This window comes from Aedes aegypti, chromosome 3, assembly GCF_002204515.2.
Source record: "Aedes aegypti strain LVP_AGWG chromosome 3, AaegL5.0 Primary Assembly, whole genome shotgun sequence".
In the NCBI taxonomy this organism is placed as follows: Eukaryota; Metazoa; Arthropoda; class Insecta; order Diptera; family Culicidae; genus Aedes; species Aedes aegypti.
The window spans coordinates 337,212,134-337,239,857 of NC_035109.1; the positions used below are offsets into that span (position 1 = coordinate 337,212,134).

The following is a 27,724-nucleotide window of genomic DNA, read 5'->3' on the forward strand; positions in this document are numbered from 1 at the left end:
CAAGACTTACTAATGTCCCGACGCGCAATCTATAAACTTCATTCAATGAACAACAATGCATATGGTAAAAATATGTTTGTTTAATACAATCAATGTTTTTGGACGGTTTTCATTTATTGAATTTTTTTATTCATTATTACTGAATTCTAAAATATGTCGAAGAATTATTCTGTTGTCAGAAATCGCATTATAAAAGAAAATTCCTATTTAATAACCTGTATTTATGATTAATAAAGCTGAGTATCAGGCTCGGTTCCAGTAGGGACGTAACGTCAGGAAAATTAAGAATAATAAGAAGAAGAGTATACGTAACCTTTCTTTATTGATAGCCTCTAAATTCAACATGCTGAGTGCTATCAAGGTGAAAAATTTATTCTTCTACCTAAAATCAAGATGGCGTCAAAATCCAAGATGGCCGCCATATTTTTTCACTCAAAATAATATTCTTATTCTTCACTCGACTCGAATAAAACACCAAAGGTTGAGAACTTGTTTCTTTGTAGTACAAAAAAGATTTTTGTATTGATTGCACTCGCCATATACGTCAAAATTGTATAACATGATTTAGAAAATCGTTCATTTGATAGGGTAAATACCATTGCTCACCTAGTTTTTGTAGCCTATCTTACGCAATTTTTCCTCAGCTTTCTGATGGTGATCTCAGAATTCAAAACTAGCGGTGCGCTAATGGTAAAAAACGAATTTTCTAACAAAATTCAAGATGGCGGCCAAATTTAAAATGGCCGCCAATTTTTTTCGAGTTCAAATGAAAGCTATATCCTTTCTCTATACGATGCCACTAAGTTTGTTATGTGTTCCTAGCGAAATATGAGACATATCCCGTGAAGAAATACCCAAGATTTATCAAAAAATGGGCTTTTTTGCAAACTGTTCAGCTAGCTGGCGTACGAGGGGTTCACCAATTTGAGAAAAAAGAAAGGACCACCCTTAAGTTTTATCGAAAACTAGCGATCAGTGACATAAAATTGGAATTCTAACGATGGGTGCCGATGGCGGCCTGGTTTCAGCGAGAATTGCTCTGCTATAGGAACAACTTCAGGTTATTTGTAATTTGTTGTTCAAATTTCAGCCAATTCGGACTGCCAAAAGCTAACATATAGAGGCATTTTGTATGGAAAACCACATCTGTTGAATAAGGCTGTGAACCGTTTCACCAATTCGTTTACCTTTTAGTTAAAATTTGACTGTTTGATAGTTATTTCCTCTTCGGTTGAAAATAAACCTGCTCTGGGGCATGGTTAAACTTGACAGTTCAAAAGTTATTTTGTGCCGGAAATTTGAGAATAACTACTATGTATCTGTCAACTTTGTTTTGAAATACTATTCGTCTTTCAAAATTCAAATGGGTCGACCGCAAACTTAAATTTAACCAAGAGAGGGGGAAATAACTATCGAAACGTCAGACTTTAAATAAAAGTTAAACGAATCGGTGAAACGGTTCACTGCCTAACTCCTGTCACTGACTGTAGGTAAAATTTTAGGTTCTTATTTTCAGACATGAGGTCTCTATTGTTGAGCATCTATTTTCAAGACATCTAGTTGCTACCAGCCCTGAGAGCGGACCATCTAGCATAATGGACATTTGACATAAACAAAATTATACTCGTTCTTTCAAATGAGGCTTGTTCATGATGTAAAGATATTATGCCAAATGACCATCATGCCTAATGGCCCATGCTCATATTATCGTTTCATGGTAAGAAAATCTCAAAAAAATCTCGTTCTAATTTCAGATGATCAATACAATATCTACGTCCCGTGCCACAAACATCGGTGGAGCAACCGTTTTGCAAGCGGGCACGGCTGGAACCGCCGGTACTGCCAATATCGGTGGACAAGCCATCAAGCTGCGGGCTGTTCAAGGAGGAAAGCCCATTACCTTCACCGTTCCCGTTGGAGGACTGCAAGCAGCGGGTCAGAAGATCAGTGGCACGCAGATAATCAACATGCAGCAGAAGTCCCTCACGATTGGTGGCAAGGCCGTCACTGTTCAGCTAGCTCCCTCGGCTGGCGGCCAGAAAACGGTTACCATTGTTCCATCGTCGACCGGAGCAGGCACTGCTGGAGGAATTGGAACCACCATGACAGGCGTTCATGGTCAGCAAAAGATTGTCATGTTGCCATCGAAGACGACTACGCGGATAGTGACTCAACAGCAATATCAGCAGATTCAACTTCAGCAACAGCAAGCGCAACTCCAACAGCAACAACAGCAGCAGCAGCAGGAACAGGTTTCGACGGATGCCGCGTTCGCCGCCCTGGCTGCTGAAGCCGGTCTGATTGAGAATGACGGCGATCAAATTGAGCAAATGGATGGATGCTTCGATATGTTCGGTTCAGACGACGACTCAGACGAGGAAGGACAGCTAGGTGCTCAAATCATAGAAGTTGAATCGATGGAAGGTGCTTCTAAATGTAAAAAGATGAAGCTATGGCCTGGCGTCATAGAACAGCTGGACGGATGCAACGATTTCCTTTCTTCCGATGACGACGAAGACGTTGCTATGGAGGAAACTGTGTCGAGGCGGACACCTCGGTACGTACGATTAGGACTGTTTGGAGGTGCTGCAGCAATTGGGACCCCGGAGGGAGAATCGACCCAAGAGCAAGATCCGCTTGCTCAAGGTGAACCACCGGCGGAAGGTACAGCGGCTGCAGCGGAAGGTGCCGAAGGCCACGCAGAAGCCAATGCTGCCGAATCGATGGATCAGGATGAACCGATGGAGGCAGATGCTGCGGCTACTGCATCAGAGTCGCAACAGCAAGCAGGTGATGAGGGTGTTTCTTCGGCCAGTGGCTTAGACGATCAGCAGCAACTTCTGTCCGGAGAGGAAGCCGGGGAAGTCGATTCCAGTCAAACTGCAAATGGTGATTTACCTCCACCGCAGCCGTCGGAAGCTACCGAAGGTGATGCTCCGGATGCCAGTGAGGCTACAGCGGCCACCGCAGAGCCGGCTGATGTTTCGATGGAGGACGTAGCCCTCCTGGCGGGCAGTGGTGTCACCGAAGCGGAGCAAAGTGGGTTTGCGGAATCGACAAACAATGTGAGTTTAAGCTATTGAAACCTTTTTTTTCGAATTGTATTGAGTTGTACGTTTTATAATTAAAGAAACAGTACAGTTAATTGTGTGGTAAACGATAAATAAAAAAAAACACATTTCGGACAACCCAAGTTTGTATCAAGCACTAAAATTCGGTTTGAGATATTCAGAAAATGTTGCGTTTAGCGATGTAACTGCTTCTAATGCCTCGTTTTAAAATATTCTTCTACGGATTTCAAAATTTCGGAATTATTCGATCAAATTCACGCACACACCAGCAAATATGTTGCCAAAATGTGACAATCATGGAGATGTAGAGCTAATCTTGGTCCGGTAACAATGGATGGCACAACTTTTTTCCTCGAAAATGTACATTCTGTTGGTTCGTTGTGCAATTTCGTTTGTTCTACTCAATCAATGCTCATGTTCATACATTGTGCATAGCCCTAGTAACAAGTCCTCATATTCGATTCCAACCCACTATTCCCCTACAGATGTCCTTCGGCGATCAACCGGATAGCAGTGCCACGTCCACGCAAGACGCGGTGAAGGATGCCCTCAGTGCAACTACCGCTGTGATGACTGGCAGTCCCGATGACACGAGCTCAAAGATGGCCGATTCAGCCTTAGCACCACCCATGACCACATCCGGTACTCCCGGAACGGTTCAACTGTTGAACGCTGACGGCACTTCGACAACCGCCACCACAATGGTCGTCAGTGTGAACAGCGCTCCCACTGCATCGGAAACCGAAGCGGCCAACATTCTCACTACCATCAAAAGCGGAGAGCTGCTTTCTCTGCAAAATGCCGATCTGCTCGCCGCTGCTGGTTCCGGTAGCGACAATATTATGTGAGTGTAAAATTGAATTCAGTTTGGAACTGCGTTACCATTTCTCGGAACCTAACTTTCAACACCGTTACTGTTTTCTTCCTTCTCAGACAACTCAACTCTGGTCTGCTGCAGTCAAGTAGTACAATGGAAGGCTTCACGAGATCTTTATCCGGCGAAACGCAAACCATCACGTTCAAAACGACCGGAAACGGTAGCGAACTAACCCAGGTTGCTACCTTGGCCGATGGAACTCAACTGGTAGCACAGCTTCCCAGCAGTTCCATGGTCAAATCGGAAGACCCTACAAACACCATTAACACTAGCACCGGAGGACATCTGGATGCACTGGCAGAGGCCGCTGCCTCGGCAACTTCCGTACTTTCAGATCTGATGAGCACGACGTCGTCATCGACGGTTTCATCATCCCCCTCGGGAGTGCTCACCATCGCTGCAAGTCCACAGACCCAGCAGCCAACGGCCACCACCATCAAGTACTTCGATGCCAACTCCGCCAACTCCAAGCAGTTTATGTTGACTTCGCCTGTGTTACAATCACCGGTAAATCCCCCGGCCAATATTTTGAGCAATAGCAGCAACGGAACGATGAATTCATCTGTCCCGACGGTCGTCACAACGATTCCTGGAACTACTGCTAATCCAGCAAGTAATAAGATAATCACCTCTACGAAAACCATACGGGGAACGAACGCCAAGGCGAAAGACGAAAAGGAAGACGTAAGTATTTTAATAATACTCACATATCGTAAATGGGGCAAACAGAAACACTTGCAGACATATTATTTGAATGTGTGTACAACTGTAACCATTCACTAACAAAAGAAGTACAGCCCTTCAAGTTCTCTGGGGTCATATTGACCCCAGAAAACAGACAAAGGGTTAATCGTACAATTGGTTATAGTGTTTATCAACGAGTCCTTGAGCATCAATACAGTACTGATACTGTTAAACACATTTTTAAGCTTTAAATTTGTCAAAGACCGTTTTAAAATCGAAGTTCTAAGACGCATGAGATTTCAATATTTTCTTTTTATCATATTCACGAAAAACGCTGCAAATTTAATTTGAAAATCAAACTGAACTAATGTAACAAAATATATTTTAAAATATTTTTATAGTTTATCTTGATATAATAGTACAATTTTTAACTGTAGGTCGATTTGTTTCTATTGTAACACTTCTTAAATCTTTTATCCTTCCAGGCCAAACCCAAAATTAAAGACGAATCGGAAAAGTGGTACACCGTGGGCATCTTCAAGACCCTATCGCACACTGTGTCCAACTTTGTCGACTTCGACGAGTGGAACTGCCTGTACGACGGCGATACGCTCACCGCGGACAACCTTCCGGATTTGGTCAAGTACAAGAGGATAAATCTGGAACCGGGTTGTGCCTATCGATTCCGCGTGGCGTCCATTAACAGTTGCGGCCGGGGCGAATGGAGCGACGTGGCACCCTTCAAGACCTGTCTGCCAGGCTTCCCCGGTGCACCATCGGCTATCAAGATTTCGAAATCGACCGACGGAGCTCACCTATCGTGGGAACCGCCACCATCGACCACCGGCGACATTTTGGAGTACTCCGTTTACCTGGCGGTCAAGTCGCAAAATGCCAAGGATAAGGCCAACCAATCGGCGCAGCTTGCATTCGTGCGGGTCTACTGCGGACCGAACAATCAGTGTACGGTGCCGAATCAATCGCTGCTGACGGCGCACGTTGACCAGACATCCAAACCGGCGATCATTTTCCGCATTGCGGCACGCAACGACAAGGGCTACGGACCGGCCACGCAAGTCAGGTGGCTGCAAGGTGAGTTGGTATTTTAAAAGTTTACAGTGCTGGTACCAAGTCTCTTTTAAGAAACTTGGTCACTATTTTAATGTGTATCTTCTTCTTTCTGGCGTTACGTCCCTACTGGGACAGAGCCTGCTTCTCAGCTTAGAGTTTTTATGAGCACTTCCACAGTTATTAACTGAGAGCTTACCATGCCAATGACAATTTTTGCATGCGTAAATCGTGTGGCAGGTACGAAGATATTGTATGCCCTGGGAAGTCGAGAAAATTTCCAACCCGAAAAAATCCTCGACCGGTGGGATTCAAACCCACGACCCTCAGCCTGGTCTTGCTGAATAGCTGCGCGTTTACCACTACGGCTATCTGGGCCCCTAATGCGTCTCTTAAAAGTCTCTATTTTTAACTAGAGATCTGGAGAGCCTTCGGGCCGCGATGGGGCGAATAGGAATACTGTTCAGTAAATATCAATACTTTTTTTCATTTTAAATGAAAAATAAACTCTTTTTCAAGTACATCTCAAAGAAATATCCCAAGGTAGGGACACTTACGTATTCTCGGCAGCTTAAGCCGATGCCGTGCTTCTTTTGTAATTTTCTCGGACATCAGCAGACAAATTCCGTGTTTGTCTATTTACATTTATGCGTTGCCTAATCCTCTATCGATACACACCGACATTAGACAGTTTCACTAAAAACAAAATTTCTGGGATTCAACCAGTCACCCCTAGTCATAGTTGCAATACTAAAACAAACCACCAGACAAATTTTTATCCAATTTGTAGAAGATTAGGAGGTGCCTCAAATCGAATTTGTGTTTTTTGGCTATTTTTTACATTCAAAAAATTCTAACGAGAATTTAGAAAAACGAAAATCAAAATAAATACCACTAGTTGAACGTATTATTAGTACTTTACAACTTTTGAGAACACTGTATGCCGATTAGAGATGGTTTTGACCTCATAAAATTTATTTCTGTTCATTAAAGTACCTGTAAAACATACATTTCTTTACAGTTTTTGTTCTACGAGATTCTTAACCTCATGCCTAATCATAAAAGTTCAACCGTAGTACCGTGTACGCACCTAACTTTGCGCAGTTAAGAAATTCTAATCTTATTTTCTCTACAAAAAATGCCAAAATATGTTTTTAAGTATTTAAATCGTTGTCAACGATTGGCCTTTAACCCTTTAGTAAGGAGCATAGTTAAAAAAGAATAATAGTGAATTATAAAAATTGAATGAAATGTAAAAGGTGATTCAATACCGTGTGCCTAACATTGCGCATAAAATCTAGATTGTGCCAAACTTTGCGCATGATGTTCCTAACATTGCGCATGGTTTAAAATTCTCGTTTGTTCTAAATAATTTCAGTTTCTATTTTACTTATAATTTTCGCTCAAACAGGAGTTGCTTTGTAGTCCATTTTGCTGCAAATAATAAAAAAAAAACTTTAGTTGAGGCACGTTAAAAGGAACATGCTTTACGTTCTTTATTTGATTTGATATTTTCAAAATTACAATCAAGTTCGCAGTTCATAAACGTGGCTTTTGTGTCTTAGTTTTCGGACGTTGTTTTACATAACTAGTTTTCTTCTTCCTTTTTGTTTCTCTGGCAGCTTTCTTTTCTTGGCGTTTCTGTTCTTCGTTTTCCTTATTCTGTTCCATCTCTTTGTACCATTCTCGGAACTCCTCGCTCGTAGCCACTGCAGGTGGTCGTGGACGATTTGACTTCGCACGCTTTGGTGATTTTCTTGAAACCGTTGGTATGGTGAATGCTTTCTCAAGAAAATCCTCTCGGCTGTTCATGTCTTCAGCCGGACGTGATGACTTTGACGAGCTTGCAGAAATAGTAGGCTCTAACGGAAGTTCAAGCGAGTTTTCATCAAGAGATTTTTCATTCACAATGCTGTCCAATAGTGCTGCAAAACTTCGGTTGTCTGCAGTGCGCTCATCTATAATATAATTAAAATGAATCATTTGAATGAGTGCATTATAAAAAATATTACCTTCAAGGGAAGCTTCGTCGAATCCTTGGAAAGCATCAACTAGTTCGGAAGATGTTTCGTTGGACGAACGGAATACATGATTTTTCTTGATTTGCTGCCATACGTAAAATAAGTTCGTATCCTCCGCTGGTCCTGGCCACACGGCAGCAGCTTGATGTTCCATAAACAACTTCAGCTGACCAACTTTGAGATAGTCCTCAAGAGACGAAAGTAATGCGACCTGCGCATCCTCGGGGTCACTGGAATTGTCTGTGCCATTACTTGCCGCTTCAGGATCTGCGTTGTGGACCTCCGGAAGCATCGCGTAATTTACGGCGTTCGGGTCCCAAGGCACGAGACCACATTTTCGAAAACCATTCGTTAATGTGTTCTTCAAATTTTCCATGTCATCGACAGCTTTCTTAAGCAGCGGTGTGAATTCGTGCTTGGCGATTGATTCTCCCGCATGATGAGTCCTCCATTCTATCAGCCTTTTGTTCCAACGAGCTTTGAGAGGTCTGAAAAATGCCACATCCAGAGGCTGAAGGATGTGGGTTGCATTCGGGAAGAGACAAATCAACTCAATTCCGTTTTCTCTACAAAACTCTGTGGTTTGATAAGAGACGTGCGATGTGTGACCATCTACATATACAATTACCGGAAGGGTAATTTTCATCTTGAGAAGCCAAGGGTGAAAAATATTCTTCAGATAATAGTAAAACGTCTCCTGGTTCATCCATCCCGATTGGGTCTTTCCCACTGCCCAGCCAGAGGGAGCATGTCTGGCTATTTCAGCTGGCATTCGCTGTTTGTAGGGAAACAGAACAAGAGGAGTCGCCAAACTTCCAGCCGCGTTAGCCGCAAATAAAGTGGTATATGCTTCTTTCTCCGAATTTGCGCAGTTCGTGTGTACGTATTTGGCTCCGGTTTTCGCAAAAACTTCTTCTCTGGTTGGAACCAGACGGATGGCTGATTCGTCCATATTGAACACACGGACGGGATCAGCAGCGACATGGTTAAGTTTGCTCGTGTCAAAGTATGATTGAATGTGATCAAACCACACTCGAATTTTCGTTTCCGTTACAGTTGCCCGTTGCTTCGACAGCGCACTAGGAATTCGACGAGATATGTTGGGATGCCGTCTGAGGAACAATTTAAGCCACTTTCTACCGGGAATTCCATCGTTGAACGGGCTTTTTCTGTCGGACAATTTGAACAAATATGCGACGGAAGTTTTTAGCCGTTGTCCATCAACCGGGAAGCCAACCTTCGCGCTATCAATGATCCAGCTTACAATAAAAGTCTCCTCTTCCTTTGTCAACACAGTCGGCCTTCCGGGATTTTTCGATGCACGCTTTGCCCTCAGCTTCATACGAACTGTACTTTCTGGAACATTACATTGAGCCGCTGCCCTACGGATTGGGTAACCGTTTCTGGCAAGATCGACAGCTTTCGCCACCTGCGTTGACGAATAAACCATGTACTTACGAGCCATTTCGAGTTGCTAGAAGTGCGCAAAAAATTAGAACACAATGTAAAATATGGTTCCCAACATTGCGCATCACTTTTTTCTAATTTAAATGCAAAATATAACCTGAAAAAACAATGTAATACAAATAATATTACCTTCCTTGCTATTACACCGCAGAAATTTTCATCACAACACAGTTTTATCACGAAAATTATTGATTTTTGACAGAGGCACTCTTTAGCGCTTGTACTAAGACAATGAAAAAGTTGACGTTTGTCTCTGTGACGATAGGGTTTTTTATTTATTTATTATCATCAAAGAGGTTTCCATAGTAAACAAATGCACGTCAAGTCCTTATTACACATAAACAATTGTTTTGCTGCGTTTCAAATGTTTGAAAAATCAATATTTTATTGGATTTTTTGAAAAAATCAGGACATTGCGCAAAGTTAGGAGCTGCGCAAAGTTAGGTGCGTACACGGTACCATTCCTTTGTCATTTCTGAACATTATTGTAGTACATCATTTTTGTATCCGAATTACAGATAAATTGTAAAAAAATATCTCAAATACGACATTCCTCATTCCCCTGCATTTAGAGCTGCTGCCAAATGGCGCAATTGCTGACATGTTTCAAAATTGAACATAGTAGCTTTGCTTTTTCAATGATGGATGATGATTGAAGAAAATAGCTATCAAATGTCATCAACGCAGTCGTGTTTCAAACAACATTTGCATTTGATGCCAAGTAATTACCAGGCTTGATAGAAACTCCTCTGCGAGGCAAAGAGGAGGCGATTTTGCCGTTTTTCTGAGGAGAATAAAATGAACTCAAAATTTTCAACACAGATCCTCAAGCAATTCGAGTGCGAGTGCAAAAAAATGTGAGGATTTTTTCAGGTACTCTCTCTCTTTCGTTGCGATGCTCACCATAACTCACACTTCAAAAGAACTCTTGAGTCTGCCGCTCGAACAGACAGTCCTCGGGGAGTTGTGAGAGCTCCCTTTTTTTATGGAATTTTACTCTGTTGTGTTTTGTGCTGCATCTTCCTCACTCATTTTTCGTTGCCTCTCTGCTTAGCATTTTTTCGCTCCCTCCCAAAGAGACAAAGGCAGCACGCTGCTCTAGAGTATGTCACCAAACTCTGATGATGTTGAGGAGAATTATCAAGCCTAGTAATTACATATGTGATATAGCCCCGAGGTCAAGCTTCTCGGCTACTGATCTTGAAGATCGGAGTTCAATTATGATTCTTTCGAATCTTTTTATTTTTTTATGTTGTTGATCATAAGTGGATGCGCGGCTCATGATTTTAGGAATGTGATTCATGATTTCGAGCGATCCGCAACAAAAACATAACGCATTTGTTGTGTTACGGCAATTTGACTCATCATGGTGTATTTTTATGGTGTATTTTCATAAGCTGAGAACACTCTGAAATCATGATATCATGAGCCATCATTTTGTTTTTGGATTATGACTTCTACCCGTGCAGAAATGTTGATGAATTTTCAAATATTTTTCATGAAAAATTTATACAGCAATCTTCAGTTGAAACATTCTATGAATTATACTTAAAGTAATTCCAAGAAGACCTTTGAGGCAATTACTGATGCCACTTTGAAGAAATTTCTAGAAATAAAAACTTAAAGGAACTTTCATATGATTTTTTAGGAATTTCGGTATCCTAAGAAAAAATCTAAGACAATGCAATGGTCATGTAGAATCATCTGAATGATTCCGGTTGTCTTAATGGCCAGTTCAAAATTGCCGATCGAGGGGAACAGTACGAATCGAATCTTTAGAATTTTTCCAATAAGTAATTCACCAAGACGTTAAATGGACTCGTTATTAAAGACACGTTCAGGACCTCTCTTTGCTTACTGTTAAAGCCTCATAGGCAGTGCATAGGGGGAGGGGGTTGGTTTTGGGGGTTCACAAGCCACAAGGGTTCATATGCAGTGTATAAAGATCGTTTTGGTGCAAAAATTGAATGGAATTGTGAGGGCCTCTTCTCCCCCTGATAAACAAAAAAAACCTGGCTACGCCCATGTCCCTCGCCCCCTCTATAGCCTATGTAGGTTGTAAACGTAGTTCATAAGCAAATATTAACACGTCAAAATTTGAAAAACAGAAACAAAAAATATGACCCGATTTTGTCAGGTTCCCCATTTTGTCAGCCTAAAATTCATCGAGGTCCCTACTGTATCGCATTGACAAAAATTCAAAAAAGGAAAAACTTTCATATTTTTTGCTATATGCAAAATAACTTTCACCGGGATAATTTCGAGCGGATTACATTTCTCCTCAAGAAAAGTTCTAAACAAACATAACGCATGTTCGTTTGGCTCACACTTTGACAGCTCTCGCTGTTCGATTGGCCCAATGAGAATATATACTAAGGTGTGGAAGAAGAAGCAAAGGCTATGTATTAGTAACAAGAAAAAACGTAAACAAAAATCTAATACGTCACTATTTTACACTGCTTCTTATGGGAGCTCGCTTGCTTGTAGTTGTGATACATTTGGCACCGTACACGGATGTCACTCACACTAAATGTCAGCTTCCGCGTATCTCTCTTATAAAGGATCACTACTAACCATATTTCAGCTGGATAAACTATTGTTCAGCTAGTAATGTTACTTGTGAGTTCTTGTCCCGCCTTACCCTACTGTGAAAATGTCCCTAAGGGATGGTACACAAATTATGTCACGCTAAATTTCACCTTTATTAACCCACGGAATCAAGATCAATCATGCCCGGATCGCGTTGTGCGAGTGTGTAAAGACATACGTGATCAGTCGAGAATGAATTACCAACTGGTGAGCTCGTTTCATGCTTAAGATAACAAATTTTTATCTAAACAACGTTACGTTTATGTAATTTTCGAACGTATATATATCGCAGGGAAATCGTTGAAGAATCACTGAATAAAATCCTCATGGAATATTTGAGGTAATTCTTCAAGGAATAGTTAACCCTCTAATACCCAACCCCGCCTTTAGACGGGGTACACTTTGGAATTTTGTGTATTTTTCCGTAGCTCGGATATCAAAGTGATATTATTTTTGGCATGAACCTTGACTCATAACACGCATATAAGAAAAGTTTTTTATGGCTTTTTAAACTTTTTTGTGTTTTTGAAAAATGTTTGAAAATTTTTATTCTTATATAACGTACAAATGCCTAGGGCTCATTTAACGTGTAATATAAAAAATCGTACCTTTTATATTTTTCTACTATCAACCTATCCCAGAAGAAGAGCTTGGTGGTATTAAAATAATTTCTAACCTGTTTTTCCGTTAATTACACGGAAAATAAAAATATTTCCAGAAAAATATTTAAAATTTAATGTTTTTAAAAGTACCGTAAAAACCTGAATTTTTATAATTGCCAAAAATCAGTAACTACAAGAGGCTTCAAGAAAAAATGGAAAAGAATAGGGATGTTCAAAAATAAATATTATAAAAATCAAAAGCCAAAATTTATAGATTTGCGAATAAAAATTAATCATTGCCCAAAACGTGTTTAGAATGATTTTAGATAACTAAAAATGATATTTGGATCGAAAATAAAAATTTGGGTATTAGAGGGTTAATGAAATTCCTGTGGTTATATTCAAGAAAGTTCCAAGTCGGATTGTTGAAAGCATCAAAACAAAATTTTTAGTGGCATTCCTTAAGATGTCCTTAAAGTCAATAAATGAAGAATTCCTGAAGAAACCTTCGAAGTAAAATCTTAAGGGAACTGTGAGCAAATTCTGATGAAATTCCTTGTGAGTTGTGATAATCATGAAAAAAAAATACGTATAGTAATATAAGCAATCGTACTTCTCGTAATGTAACGAGGAATTCCTAAAAAATGTCTTAGAAACATTTATAAAGAAATACCTTATCAGATTGTATGAGGAATCAAACTCCTGTATCCTGGTTCCTGTTTGATCTCTTTAGGTCCCTTTATAACTGCATTTAGTTGTTACCAACCAGCCCTTTGATGGCTGTCAAATTAGGTACTTAAATCTAACCGTTCTGGATTTTCTGTTCCTTTTTCCAGATCCCCAATCGGCCAAAGGAACGCCTGCCCCCGGCGCCGCAGGTCAAGGCACTGGACCGTCTTCGGCGGCGGTGAAACGACTTAGCGACAAATCTCCCTCGACGAACACGAAACGGGCAAAAACGGGCGTCAACTCGTCGATGATTACATCGCCGAACTAGGTGGGTTCCGTTGCGATTCGGTTCATACGTCGATGGTTGTAAAATGTACAGGACTATAAGAAACAGGATCGGTGTGCGATCGGAAGCAAATCGTGTAAAAAGTAGCGTCGCAAATGTAGTTTTAATAATCGGATAAAGTGTTAGGGCAAACCATATTATTACAACATATTTAGAAGAAGTTCAGACATTCATTTTCGGTTGAACGGAAACAGAATCGATTGGAGAGAACGCAATTGCATGAGTGTGATGTGTTATATATTTTTTCCTGGTCGGAAAAGCTTATTTTATGGATTGAGATATGCTACTCCCAGCTCTTTATACATAGAAATTGAAGTTGAAGGTAAGCGCAACTGAAGTTTGGCTTTTTGTCTCGTTAGTGCTTAGGGAAATGAAGAAATTTGCGGAATTTTCTATTAACCAGTTTTAAGAATGTCACTTATTAATTTACATAGCTAATTTTGAAGAATGCGACACATCCAGCAGAATTAGCAGAAGGAAGAGATTTAGCGCAAATAACAGTTGTGTGTGTGCTGATACAGAAAGACGAAGCGGATAATAATTAAATGAACATATTAGCTTTAGGAACACAAAATATAGTAGTGTACACAAACAAGATCGAAATGAACCCCTATAAACAGACAAAATGGTTGTTTTCTCGGTTTCAATTTCGTTATAATTTATGTGAATCGCAGAGATAAAGGAACAACTCTAAACTTTACTAAACTTTAAAATATGTATTCATTTTTTCACTTGAGAATGATTATTTAAGAAATGATATTTCAATCCGTGACATATTCAAGGGACGATACACATTGCAAACTGATTTCTGTATTGAGTTGTTGAAAGGTAAGCTCATAATGAAAACTGGAAATATGATTTTGTTTGTAACAACTCTCTCAACATACATCCCAACCATATTACATTGGGAAATATTATTCTGGTGGGGTGAGATGATGTGGCTCGATAACAGGAAGCACCTTCAAGCTGCCTCGTCTCACCTCATCCGTTGAATAGCCCCAGTTATTAGATCTAACATTCTCCTAATGAAAACGAAATGAAAGCAGGATCTCTTCATCCTACAGACATTATGCACATATTAACAAATTGATGCTATTCCTAATTGATAGTTGTTGTGATTTCCTAAGCAAATATAAGAAAACCCTATTGATGAACGTGTTTCCTTTGATTTTTAGTTGGTTTTGTGCGTGAATCTACTAAGGCGGTTAAACTACTTTCATTCGACGATTATGAGTGTGTCAGTGCAACAAGCTGTAGAATGAATGGACGTGGAAAAAAAATATATGCGCGATAGATCCCTTTTCTGTTTTGAAAGCTTATTCTACTCACACATGATGCATGATTTATACAGAAAACCCATTATAATAGATCGCAGAAGGATAGAACTAGAAACCCTCAATACATATAGAAATCAACAAGCAGAAAAATGGAATGGAATCCGATTCCTCGATTTTTTCTTATTTCTCGGGAAGCAGAAAAAAGTAATAAAGCTGTAAGGTATTTGTTAAAACATTCAATTGGCATGTGTTCAAATTTGGCATTTATAAGATCCGAACAACCTCTTACTCTCCTCTGAGTGGCAAAACTGCTGTCACAGTCGTTAGTCTATACTGTCAAGAATTTTACGAACAACCTCAAAGTGATTTGCACGAGTGGCGCAATTTTGGGCTTATTCTACGAGTGGATTGAGGTGAGGAATTTCGGACGAATCTGTTCTACGGTCGGTAAAGGATGTACGGAATCAAATTGCACCACTTTTTACCCGTTGGATTTTTCCTATTTGGGTGTTATTTGTTCAATGTGTATTTGATTACGCTGTATAAGCAGGGTGTCTACTACCTGGAAAAACCTGGAAAACCTGGAATTATCAGGAAATTTTATTCAACCTGGAAAAAACCTGGAATTCTCAGGGAAATTCGATCACAATCAGGGAAATTATTTGAAGGCAGTAATTCATCGTACAATATTTTCACGACAAAGGATTTTTGCGTCAAAACGCAGAGTAACCATTATTTGCTAGAAAATTCGCTTGAATTGAAAAAAATTTGGCTGCGCCGCTATCAAAACGCTATTTGACGATCATTTCGAGTATGAAATTTTGTCAACTTACCAAAACATGATTGACGTTTTCAATATTTTTACATGTAATCAGTAAAGGATTAACTTATCTAGGGCCGGTGGCAGGTTTCTTTTTAGTTAATTGGTCTTTATTTCAATTCAAGTCTCTGAAAAGTTACTATTTTTTATTAAAGGTCTCTAAAATCTCTATTTTCACCAAAATGGCCTCTGAAGTCTTTTTTTATCTTATCTTGCTTGCAGATGCAGATAATTAATATGCTGAATTTCTTCTTATATTTCTTAAGTACAGTTTCAGGAATTATCCTAATGGTTTTTTCCAGACTTCATTTAAAATACTATCAAGAACTACTACAGGGTTCTTTCCAGAAATTTCTTTACCAACTCTCTACTCTTATCCAGAGTTTGCCTTAGGAAATCCTTGAACACTTCAACGTTATTACCTCTTGTAATTTTCTCAGAAATTACTTTGAACAATTTTCCAAAGACTATCCCAGGACTTTCTCCAGTTATTTTTTTCACTAAATTTTCAATCGAGTTCTTCAGTCGTTACTCTAAGAGATCTTCAAAGATTTCTACAGAATTTGCCAAGAAAACCCGCAAAGGTAAATTCCAGAGATTTTGGTACATTTAGTTCTAGGTTTTGTTTTCAAGAAAACCTACTTTAAATTTCTACGCCATTTCATCTACGGATATTCCATGTTTCATGATTGAGTTTTCTAGATTTTATTCAAGAAATTTTTCCAGCATTGCAACCAAGGATTACTGGAGTTCTTTCAAAAAAATTTCTAAGAATTACTCAAAATCTCCCCATGGAATATTCATTTTAGGTTCCACACCAGTTAACGCTACTGCATTTTTTTTTTCAAGAAATCCTCCGATCATTCATACTTTTTTTATGGATTTCGTCCTATGTTTTTCGAGGAGTTCCTTTACAAAATCCGGCGGAATATTATCCAGAGATTCATTTAATTTTTTTTTTCAATTATCTTAGCAAAAATCTAAAAAATCTTGTGAATTTTCCTCAAGAGTGAGTTCTTCTCGAAATCCTTGTTCATCAAGGGTGACTTAAGAACATACGCAAATTTGTACAGAAGTTACCCTAAGATTTGCTTACAATTATTTGATTCCCTAAGACATATTAGGAGCAATCTCTGGAATAATCCCACTAAATTTCTCTAATGGTTAAAATCTCAAAGAAATTTGTAAAAATCCTGAGAAATCCTTGGAAACATCTGGTTGAATATTCCAACATGTTTTAAACAGGAGTCCTGGAGGATGTTCTATTTTGAGCTATTCAAAACATTTTTTTTAGAAATTCATTGAGAAAATTATTAGAGAGATTTCATGGAAAATAATCACTAAACGAACTTTTGAAGAAAAAAAAATCTCTCATATAAAGTTATACATCCATTCTCTGATAAATGTCTGGTCGTATCAAACTCTTTTCTCCTGGTTACTGTTAGGTCTCGTTTTTTTTTTTTATTACCGTTTGGTCTCTTTTCGGTCTCTTTTTGGTTCCTGCTTACTTTTTTCAAGAGATACAGTTAGTCGCTTCAAAAACTGCTTCATGCACAATTTTTAAAATTATTGGAAGATATTTGATTTCATTACTAAAAAAATCCAAGAAGACGCATATTGATGCCCTTAACAGTTCCGGTCAGTTCACGATGATGAACAGAGCTTTTATATGCAATAAAAGATTATTGGCAAATAAAATTCATTTAAATAAAACTTGAACTTTGGTACTTTTTTTAATTATGAATCGTGGTTTACGGTTAACCAGCCGAGTGGAGTTTAACAACTACCGAAAAGCTAAACATTACATATACTTTGTAAATGCATTAAAAGGACAAATTGATGTGAAGTTTTGCGAAAAAGTTACACGTCTTCTCAGTGAGAACCGAACTCACGACTCCCTGATCTCTAGTTAGAGCGCGTTACCCCTACGCCATGAGAGCACTCATAGACGCAGAAGTTAACCTGAATTCGATTTCAGCTCAATAATCACGTGGTCCTTTTTCGCCTTTTTTTTGAAATCTGGAAAAACCTGGAAATATCAGGGAATTTCATTTCGGTTAACGAGTAGACACCCTGATAAGTTTCACTAGAAGATGTGCAATGGTTGTGAAGAACACCAGCGTCGCATTATCCACGTACTTCGAAAATCCGGATCTATCTCATCGTGCCATCAGCAGAAAGTTTGAAATTGTACATTCTACGGTGTCTCGTGTTTTAAATCGGTACCACGAACGTTTGATCATTTAAAAAATGGCAAAAATAGATATCCGTTTAGTGTTAAGGATCACAAACGGGTAGTTCAAGCTTTCAAGAGCAATCTCAACAGTTCAGTTCGAGATGTGGCGAAGAAACTGAATCTATCCAAAACTTTCGTGCAAGATGCGAAAAATAAGGGGGGTCCGAAGCCTTGAGGTTACGCTTTCGCTTCAAAAGCGGAAGGTCATGGGTTCGATTCCCAGCTCCTCCACAAAAAAAACCCGTCCAGGCACCAGAAGACGCCGCACTCAGGACCGTGCTTTGGGGAGCACATCCATCCTCCTTCAGTATGAGATGGTGATGGTGACTGAGACAAACTGATTCTCTTCGAAGGCAGCTAGCCTCAAACGACTCAGGAAAACACGGCAAAAATGAACCACACCAAGAGCAATGGACTAGGGCTTATGGAAATCGATGGGACTAACAGCAGAGCACTCTCCTACCTGCTCGGTGTGCGAGTAAAAGAGTAGAAGAGAGTGAAAGTAGATTTAAGTATAGATTAGTTGAAAATAGATCTGTATCGGTAAAGACCCTCCCCTTGGTTATGCGACCTTGCCGCGATGGGAGGGCATAATCCATTAGCCCATATGATGGAAACCAAAGGCGTAACCTGTAGTGGTGGTATCACATTTTGGTATTTTTTGCTTAAAGCCGCGTCATAATTCATATGGCATAGACGCAATAATATCTCGGATGTGATCCAACGGACATTCTGCGTCATTGATAGAATTGATGCCCATTTCAAATAATTAATCTATTCGAAGTGGACATTAATACTATTGGTGACGTTCAGTTTGCCTTTTGCTAACCAGAATGATCCGTAGCCACTCTTACTATTAGCTAGCTAGATACATCGTTATCATATACGACGTAGGGAATACTTAGGAACTCTTAGGAAAATGACTAGTAGATTCACTGAGTAGAAATGAGTGGCGACAATCTTATTTTAATATGGTTTTTACATTGCCATAATAAGAAATACCTCTTTTGTAACAGCGGTATAAATAATCTAATTCCAGCTTCATTTTCGCAAAATTTACAAGTAGAAAGTAGGCGTTGTGAAGCATTGCATTTGCCACCGAAAAGTGAAAAAGGAGACTGTAATAGAAGCCTAAGGTAACTTTACTCTTCAATATTCACTATAAAAATGACTATGGAAAGTAAGACGCTGAGATCGATCATTAGGGTACACTTGCTAGTTTCGAAAAATTGTTGAACAGACAAGGAAAGCGACTTTTTTCTTGAAGGATATATGAACGTAATAACCAATAAATACTTATAACAACAAAAAATGAAATTAACTAGAACTACTACTAAACAGCCTAATTTTGTTAAGACTTGACGACACTTGACATTTAAGACTCTAATCTTACGTAAAAGACAATCAGAATAGCACTTGAATGACAAATTATTCAAAACCATTTCGACTAGACAGTATTAGTAATGCACTACTATTTCAAACAAATTCTACACTACTATTTCAAACAAATTCTAATGGAGCTGCTGATTTTCATAATGCTTCCTTTTCTCAGAAGCAAGGGAATATGGGTACTTTTCAAAAACTACCACGTCACAATACTAATAAAAAAACAGTGTTCATGTGGGCGCCATTGCCTAGTCCGTCTGAGTATTGGTCCTGGTAGAGGGGAAACTTGGCAAAAGCCAGACCGAGGGTTCAGCCTTGACAAGTTAAGCTGTCAGGCAGCTCCAACTGAATACCATACAAAAAAAAAAAAAAAAAAAAAAAAAAAAAAAAAAAAAAAAAAAAAAAAAAAATAGATCTGTATCGGTAAAGAAGCTACAGATGAACTGATTTCCGACACAGTAGTGGCCACGAGCACAGAGTGCCTTTAAAATAAATATAAGGAAAAAACGTGAAGGACACGTACAAAGTCCAAAAAGGCGCCTAATCGCGATGAACGGCAGAATACAGTAGGTAAAACACGTGCACGGTAGCTCTACACCCAGATGTTGACGGAACCACATTGCCTCGTTATGGAGACGTATGTATGTAAAAGCAAACTTCCGACAGCTTCCGGGACTCCAGTTTTTCACTGCTCATCATAAATTCGATGTCCCTTTTTTTTCTATCTTTATTAACGAGATTTTTAGGCCTGGGCTAGTTCATCTCGGGACCAACGGCTTTACTTCCCTTCCGAAGGAAGTCGTCACTGAAATTTTTTGTGACTATTTCGGGGATAGGATTCGATCCCAGGTCCACGGCGTGAGAGGCGTGTATTCTAACCACTACACCAGGTCGATGTCCCTGAGAACGTTAGAAAGCAGAATTTGCTCGTATGGAAAGCGGAGCGTCCCATTAAAATTGAATAAAACAAACATAGAAAAATACTCATAAAATATTTTCTTTTACTACCTGAAAGTTTGAAGATGATTCATTGAACGTGCGAATTTTGCCAAATATTTGTGTGTGTCGCAGTTTGCTCCCGCACACCTTTTACTCGACTCAAGTGACTTTTCATTTAAGAGAGTAAGAAGTAAAGAGGTGTAAGCAAAGGGAAGTTTCTTCAGCGATTTTTCAATCCATACAAATTATAAGGGAACCGATGAAACAAACAAATCGCGCACAACACAGCTCTCTATCTTTGGAAATACAGAAATCCTCAGAGCTTACGATTTTTTTTTTGTAATTTCTTTAAACGGTTTATAAAGCTGAAGAAGAACATTATTTCCCATCCATAACCCGTTCAATTCTTTATCGTAGAAGCTTTCCCTTCAACAAACTCGCTTTTTTGGTTTAATCTAGGATTAAAAATGTAGTTTTTGAGGAACTGGACGGGTGTTATTCGGCCGAATATTCGTTTGATCGAATAATAATTTCTCAAGTGTTCAGTATAAGGCCGACTATTTCTAATAGAGTAAGGTGGGAGAGAGAAAACTAATTATTTTTTGTGATTCTTAACTTCTGAGGTATTAATACAGTATGAAAGCGATAATACCTATGACCTATGACGATAGATAACAATACGTATGAAATTATGCAACATATGTTTTTAATATAAGGATAATTTCGGCCTTCATAAAAAACGAACCACAAACCAGGAAAACATTTTTCTATAGATTTGTATATATCATCATTTTGTACGTTTAAAAACTTTTTTAAAGAATATGTAGGCTGATTACATCATTTTGGAAGAGAAGTATGCATGCTTCTACCTTAGGTTAGTGTTACAGTGTTTATCAAAATCTTGTAGAAGTATAACGGATCGACGACTTCCGCCGCTTTCAACGTGCCATCCATGCTTCAATTTCCTCAACTCTGAAAATATAAAACAATTTCAAGTTACTTAGCTCACATCACACATGCAATATCGCGTGACTTACGTTCTTGGCACAACGGTGAAATTGTCGATTCCGGTCTTGGTGATCAGAACATCATCCTCAATGCGCACACCGCCAAAGTTACGGAAGCGATCGATTTGCTCCTTGACCAGGAACTTGCTCAGGTTCGGATCGGCGAACGCCTTGTTGAGTAACTGTAAGATAGAAAAGTACGCGAATAATAACTTGTAACCAGCTCACCCAAAAACCTCGCTCTTACCGGTTCAATGAAGTAGCATCCGGGTTCAATCGTAACGTACATTCCGGCCACCAAAGTACGCGCCATTCGCAGCCGATTGGCACCGGGCTGTGTCGGACGCTCCGGGCAGTGCGTCAGATATCCGCCGACATCGTGCACGTCCAGCCCAATCAAATGGCCCAGCCCATGCGGTTGGAAAATGGCGTTCAACCCAGCGCTCATCATCTCATCAACATCTCCCTGCAGCAATCCACCCTTTTTCATCTCGCCGAGCATGACACGATTGGCCAACAGGTGCATATCGACCCAGGAAACACCCTCCTTGGCAGCGCCACATACGGCATCCCTTGCCGCCAACACAGCGTTGTAGATCAGCTTCTGATCATCGGTGAACTTGCCGTTGACCGGGAAGCTGCACGTAATGTCCGCAGCATAGCCATTGTAGTTGGCACCCATGTCGAACAGACACATCTCGCCGTCCTTAATAAGGCGATCGTTTGGCGAACCTGCGTGGCCGTAGTGTAAGATGGCCGAATTGGTCCCGGCGCCACAGATGCACGTATATGACACGTGTCGGCAGCCACCGACCGAATACGCGTGGTGTAGAAACTCGGCCTCGCCTTGGTATTCATGCCATCCGGGGCGGATGTTCTTCATCACTCGCTTATGCGCATCAGAGGAAACCTTGGCCACGTAACGGAGGACCTCCGCCTCGGCTGGGGACTTGATGACGCGGCTGAAATAAACGAGAAATGTATATTTAGATGCGAGCGGCAATCATCAATTGAGCTTTGGGAGATTGTTACGTAGACAAAATAGTCGAAGCGTGCAGCTATTCAGCAAGACCGAGTTGAGGGTCTTGAGTTCGAATGCAGTTAGTTAAGAATCTTTCCATAATGCAATTTTTTTCTACTTCTCAGGACATAGAGTATCATCGTTCCTGTCACACGATATACGCATGTAAACATTATCAATTGGCAAAGATATTAAGTGATAATAAGAACACAAGCTGAGAAGCAGACGCTGCCCCAGTTGGTACGTTACGCCGGAAAGAAGAAGAAGAAGAGCGCAGATCTAACGGCTGTTTCTCCGATATAACTATGACGTTAGAACTTAACATAGCACTACGCAGGTATCCACAAGCCCTTTATTGGACATGATTATTTTATACGGCTAATATCAAGGACCTTGATTCAAGGCTTATAAGCATTATTTCAGCCGTATATCAACACTTTGGCCCCAAGTACAGCTTATTGGTTACTGGGTAGCATATCGTGGCGACGGATAAAGTTAATATTGATGGAGCTCGTCTTGAGAAGTTGATGCATTACCCTGCGAAACGTGTAAGCTCTACGACAAGGTCAATACCGTACACCCCCGTTAATTTGAACGGTACCTCATGCAAACCATCGGGGTTCATTTTTAATTTGAACATCTAGTCACCCTAGAAACGCGTTTCTGGTCACCTCTTTCACTGTTTTGTTTTGATTCTGCGTTCCGTTCTACAGCGTTCCATTCCACTTTAGTCCGTTCCATGAGCTAAATGACGTTTGAACCATTTTTAATTTGAACGATGTGCAAATTAGCGGGGTACAAATTAAAAAGTGTTCAAATTAAATGTGGTCAAACCAACGGGGGTACCCGGTATATCTCCTCAATGTTTCATTTCGCTTGCTAAGATATGCAGGCGTAACGACGGAAACATCTTGACGAACGAACGTAGAGGCTATCGAACCGAAAGGTGAAACCAGTAATACGATGAAAAGATGCATAGAGCACAGGCAGTAAAGGTCAAGACAGCGAAGAAAATGTCAATTCCGGCACTTTATAGGAAGGTCAACCGACACCCTTTGGCATCAGTTTACGTTCGCCTATTTCTCGTACAAAACTTAAACATGGACGCCCATGAAGACATCCACATACACCTTACATTTGTGACCCTACATATCGAAACCATCAACACATGGGCCAATACCAACGGCTTTACTTCCCTTCCGAAGGAATTTTTTTTTCTATCTTTATTAACGAGATTTTTAGCCCTGGGCTAGTTCATCTCGGGACCAACGGCTTCATTTCCCTTCCGAAGGAAGTCGTCATAAGTGACTATCTCGGGGATAGGATAGGATCCGAAGGAAGACGTGATCAGAGATTTTATGGCTCAGAAATTCCCGACGGCGTCGAGAGGAATCGATACTCGACCGATTGGGGTGGGAGTAGGCTTATCAGAAGAATGTATCAGAAAGAAGAACATTTTGCTTTACTGGTTTTGAAGGAATGTTTTTGCAAAAAAAATTGAATCATTTGTACGAGAAACAACATAAATCCATCAAAAAGTTTCAAGGAAGCAAAAACTTGTATCAAACAAACCTTAGTTTTCTATTTTCTTCGCTACAAAACTTAAGTTGAGGCAACCTTAGAAAAATATTGGTTTTGGTCTAGTTTTTTAGACAATAATCACTAATTTTGTTGAATATATTCGAGCCCAAAAAATGTATTTGTTACATTATAAACGAATTTTAAATGATGTTTGTGCCTCTGTGGAACAATATATTTATGGGAATTCACTCGAAATTATTGGTAATGGTGGCTGATGATTGGACATGCAAAGTGAGAGGACGACAAAGATTTTGATAAAGGTATCCTTTTAAGGACTTATCAAACATTATCTAGAATACAAACTAAAAATACTATATTGCATTCTCAACTCAAAGAAAATGTACAATAAACAGGTGTCTTAAACTATTCTCAAATTGAAAACAAAAAAGTAGTGAAATTTTGCATTAACATTAAGTTTAAAAGTAAAAAATCCTCCATCCTTTTTCAAGACTAGTAAATAGATAGAAAATCTAACGAACAAATACTTCAAAAACTAATAGATATGAAATTAGATATTCGATTAATTTGAAAAAGGAGGACATTTCTAGACCAAAGAAGGATGAGGGAACATAGGATTAAGAAAGAGGACATGTCTTCCCGAAGGCTACCAATTGGAAAGCCTATATGAGAGGCATAAGCGCGGCTGTTGCTGCCTCAAGGCGGAAATCTTTCGAATCAACAGCTAACAGATAGATTTAGGCATTTGTCGGCATGAATAGCCTCTAATAGAACTAGCGGTACCGTAGCTGTTGGGTGGATGAGAGATTTTCCTTAAAGAAGACCTGAATCGGGTTCGGGTTGAAACTGTGATTCAGAACGGGTTCCGCAAGTTCCAACCTGATTCAAAAACGTTTGTTTGTGAAATTTCAGGTTAGTTTCGTTGGCACTCCTGTTTGGGACGCCCTAACCGGGATCACGGTCAGTTTGAGCGCGCACCTCATTTGACGTTTCCAAATGTAAAAAAGCATCCCAATGCAGGGGTGGAATCGAACAACTGTTGCAAAATCACCACGCTGATACACATAGGGTTAAATAAACTGTGCCGTATCTCGAAATATTTTTCAAAATGTGGTGAGTATCCATGTTTTCAAAAATTTGTAAGAAAATCAGGTGTGCATATAAACAAAATCTGAAAGCGTAATATTCATTAAAAATGATTGTCTTTCGAAGAAAAATACAAAAACTGGGGGTTGGATCTGACGGAAATGGTCTATTGCCACTAGACCATCGACGCCGCTCATTCGTCGTCTATAACATGTAGTCTGTTTGTCAATTTGAGTCTTGTGGAGAATTTTGTTTTAAAACATTGTATGCCCATGGCCATGATGAACGATTTCATGTGACCCGCAGCATTTACCTTGGGAATAAACAGCAGCAGCAGCGACGAATGTGTAAAATTTATTCCGATAGGAGTCCTTCTCCGGTTGCTGGTTGACGATTAATAGACCATTTCCGTGAAAATTTTTTAATGGCTTATATGCTTTCTGTCAATTTACTGAACAAACTTTCCCAAGGAACCCATATGTTTTGAAGCCCCTAACTATTGAAAAACAGTAAAAAACTGGCGGCACGACATTATACCCCACGGTCTCCTACAATTATTTCTCTCCGATTTTTATCATACCCCTTTTCTCCTATGATTTTTGTCTCCACGTTGTGGTGAATATTTGATCAGCTGATTCGGGTCAATCATGACAGATACCTTTATTTATGTTTTCATCCGCCACTTCCACCGTGGCTGGAATCATCAAAACAATCCCGGAAACCATCTCGGTGCTGCTGCTGGTCGTCAATCATCATTGTTCTACTAATTTGATGAAGAGTTCCAGCCAGGGATCCAGCACTACTACTATTCATTACTATCGCCTGTGGCTGCTGTGGTGCTCCGCTTGGATATGAAAATGGTCTTGCTCTCTTCCGGTTTCGTGGTTGGCTGAGGGTGGCGAAAAGAATTTCGCGGAAATCCGGAAGATCGCTGCTGATCGAGAGTGCAAGAGGTCCTTGATTGGATCATCCTTCTGTTTGGATTCCTATCTTCCATTGGAATCGAGTAATCGAAAGTTTGCTGTCGCACGGTGATATCTTCGTCCCCAGTTTGCCACCGGGGAGCAGAGCCCTTTTCGAGAACTATCGCGGAGCACGGCAGAGTCTTCCGGCGCGAAGATGAAGGAAATATTTGCTGTGGTCGTGGAGGATTTTTCGGGAAGACCTTCTCCTTTTTCTTCTTGGCATTACGTCCTCACTGGGACAGAGCCTGCTTCTCAGCTTAGTGTTCTTATGAGCACTTCTACAGTTATCAACTGAGAGCTTTCTTTGCCAAACTTGCCATTTTTGCATTCGTATACCGTGTGACAAGTACGATTATACTCTATGCCCAGGGAAGTCAAGGAAATTTCCATTACGAAGAGATCCTGGCCGGACCGGGAATCGAACCCAGACACCTTAAGCATGGCTGTGCTTTGTAGCCGCGGACTCTAACCAAATGGGCGGGAAGACCTATTTGAGTAGTAAAACGGGGAAGTTTGTATGCTCCATTGACCATATGGTTCCGGAACAATTTGACGACGTAAGCAGCAGATATCAAACGGTAATTGCTACCGTTGTGAGTCCGTTTTGCCGTGTCGTGTGCTTGATTTGACATTTCATTGTGTCTACAAACACTCAACGCAGGGGTGAGATTGAAAGTTGTGGAAAAATCTCCACTTTGTTTATCCACAGGGTTGAAACAACTGTGCCGCACTACTCAAAATGTGGTGAATTCTCTAGTTTTCAAAAAATTATAATAAAATCAGGAGTACATATAAATTAGATCTGAAAGCGTCAATAATCATTAAAAACAATCATCTTTCGAATAAAAATATAAAAATAGGGGGTAAGGTCTGACGGAAATGGTCTATTAACTTGCGCGTGGCTGATTGACTGTTTAACGATAAACTTGCGACGATCGGCACGCCACCATATTTCATATAACGGAAGTTATTAGAACTAACTTGGAGGTGATGTTTTGGAGGCTATTTGGCAATTTGGAGGTTAAAATCACCTCCAAACACTAGCGATTTTGCGGTGGGATGTTGACGTTTGATCACGAATTGAGTTTAGTTGGCTTCGACTGAACACGATAGAATAAAGAGGAGTGGGTGGGTGGGTGTTGAAAATGGTCATTTTTAGCGTTACGAAATTTGTGAATGAACCCTAAAGTTATTAATAGTCTAAATCTAAACACTTCCGTGACGCGACCGATTTTCTTTTTTCGAAATTGTGCCCAAGTATGTTGCCCTAAGACGTTAAAACATGTTACGGGTCGCCATGTACAAAATGAGCCATTTTACGAAGCTGGTCAAATGACAGGAGACCTGGGAGAATCCAATCATCGTCGTCAGTTTTCGCGATGATGATGGTTGATGACTGCGCGTATTTCTAGCGTAGCTTTTCATACAGGCAAAAACTTAAATGATGATGATGATGATGATGATTATTTAGCCACCATCAGCGCAAGGATTACCTATGGCTGCAGAATCATACCGGGATGGTATGATCTACCTGATGGTTTGTTGTAGCAGGGCTAGTCAATATCTTTGAAGACCTTTGGAAGACAACACTAAGGCTGTTTTCTCATGACAAAAGGCTGGCGACCCCACGCACTTTCATCCAGTCGACAATTCAATTAACTCCCTTAGGCTACCCCTCCCCAATACCCAATATATAGTAATATATCATACATAGTGTTATTGAAGTATCTTACCGTTAAATTATAGAAATAAAGAAATTATAAATTATACTCAGCTTAATCCAAATAAACTCAAAAACAACGTCCGGGAAAGTATTTCAAGCTTGAAAGTCAACCAGTTTGAAACATGAAATGAACATCAAAAAACGACCTCTTGAATATTTTGCTTCCAACAGATCCAAAAGTTCGTCTCCAGAACGGATTAATCTGGAAACGGATCACTTCCAAACGCTCGTCACGAGCTCCAAATCTAGAAAAACAGATCACTTCCAAACGCTCGCCACAATCTCCTGGAACTTGTATTCGAAACGCCACAGCACACACGGAAACCGAAAC

At 40.0% G+C, this 27,724-nt stretch overlaps 3 protein-coding genes across 9 annotated transcripts in view; 1 reads left to right on the top strand and 2 right to left on the bottom strand.

Annotated features, from left to right (window-relative positions):
- Window positions 1–14,911, top strand: part of LOC5571204 (host cell factor) — a 50,938-nt gene extending 36,027 nt beyond the window's left edge. For all 5 annotated transcript variants that reach the window (XM_021850595.1, XM_021850594.1, XM_021850597.1 and 2 more), the window contains 5 exons: window positions 1,755–3,065; window positions 3,557–3,915; window positions 4,005–4,632; window positions 5,118–5,724; window positions 13,216–14,911. In XM_021850595.1, coding sequence (XP_021706287.1) covers window positions 1,755–3,065; window positions 3,557–3,915; window positions 4,005–4,632; window positions 5,118–5,724; window positions 13,216–13,376 — 3,066 coding nt within the window. In that variant the 3' untranslated portion in view covers window positions 13,377–14,911. The remainder of the gene's footprint in view (window positions 1–1,754; window positions 3,066–3,556; window positions 3,916–4,004; window positions 4,633–5,117; window positions 5,725–13,215) is intronic.
- Window positions 6,777–8,090, bottom strand: LOC110678065. The gene is made up of 2 exons (XM_021850599.1): window positions 7,713–8,090; window positions 6,777–7,658 (listed from the first exon to the last, which is right to left on the bottom strand). The coding sequence occupies exons 1-2, from the start codon at window positions 8,011–8,013 to the stop codon at window positions 7,240–7,242; spliced, it is 720 nt and encodes a 239-aa protein (XP_021706291.1). The 5' UTR covers window positions 8,014–8,090; the 3' UTR covers window positions 6,777–7,239.
- Window positions 14,912–20,810: 5,899 nt separating the features above from the next.
- The window catches only part of LOC5571208 (xaa-Pro dipeptidase), a 365,701-nt gene continuing 358,787 nt past the window's right edge, over window positions 20,811–27,724 (bottom strand). For all 3 annotated transcript variants that reach the window (XM_001659532.2, XM_021852482.1, XM_021852481.1), the window contains 3 exons: window positions 21,307–22,021; window positions 21,090–21,241; window positions 20,811–21,024 (listed from right to left, as the gene is read on the bottom strand). In XM_001659532.2, the coding sequence (XP_001659582.2) occupies window positions 20,991–21,024; window positions 21,090–21,241; window positions 21,307–22,021 (901 nt within the window). In that variant the 3' untranslated portion in view covers window positions 20,811–20,990. The remainder of the gene's footprint in view (window positions 21,025–21,089; window positions 21,242–21,306; window positions 22,022–27,724) is intronic.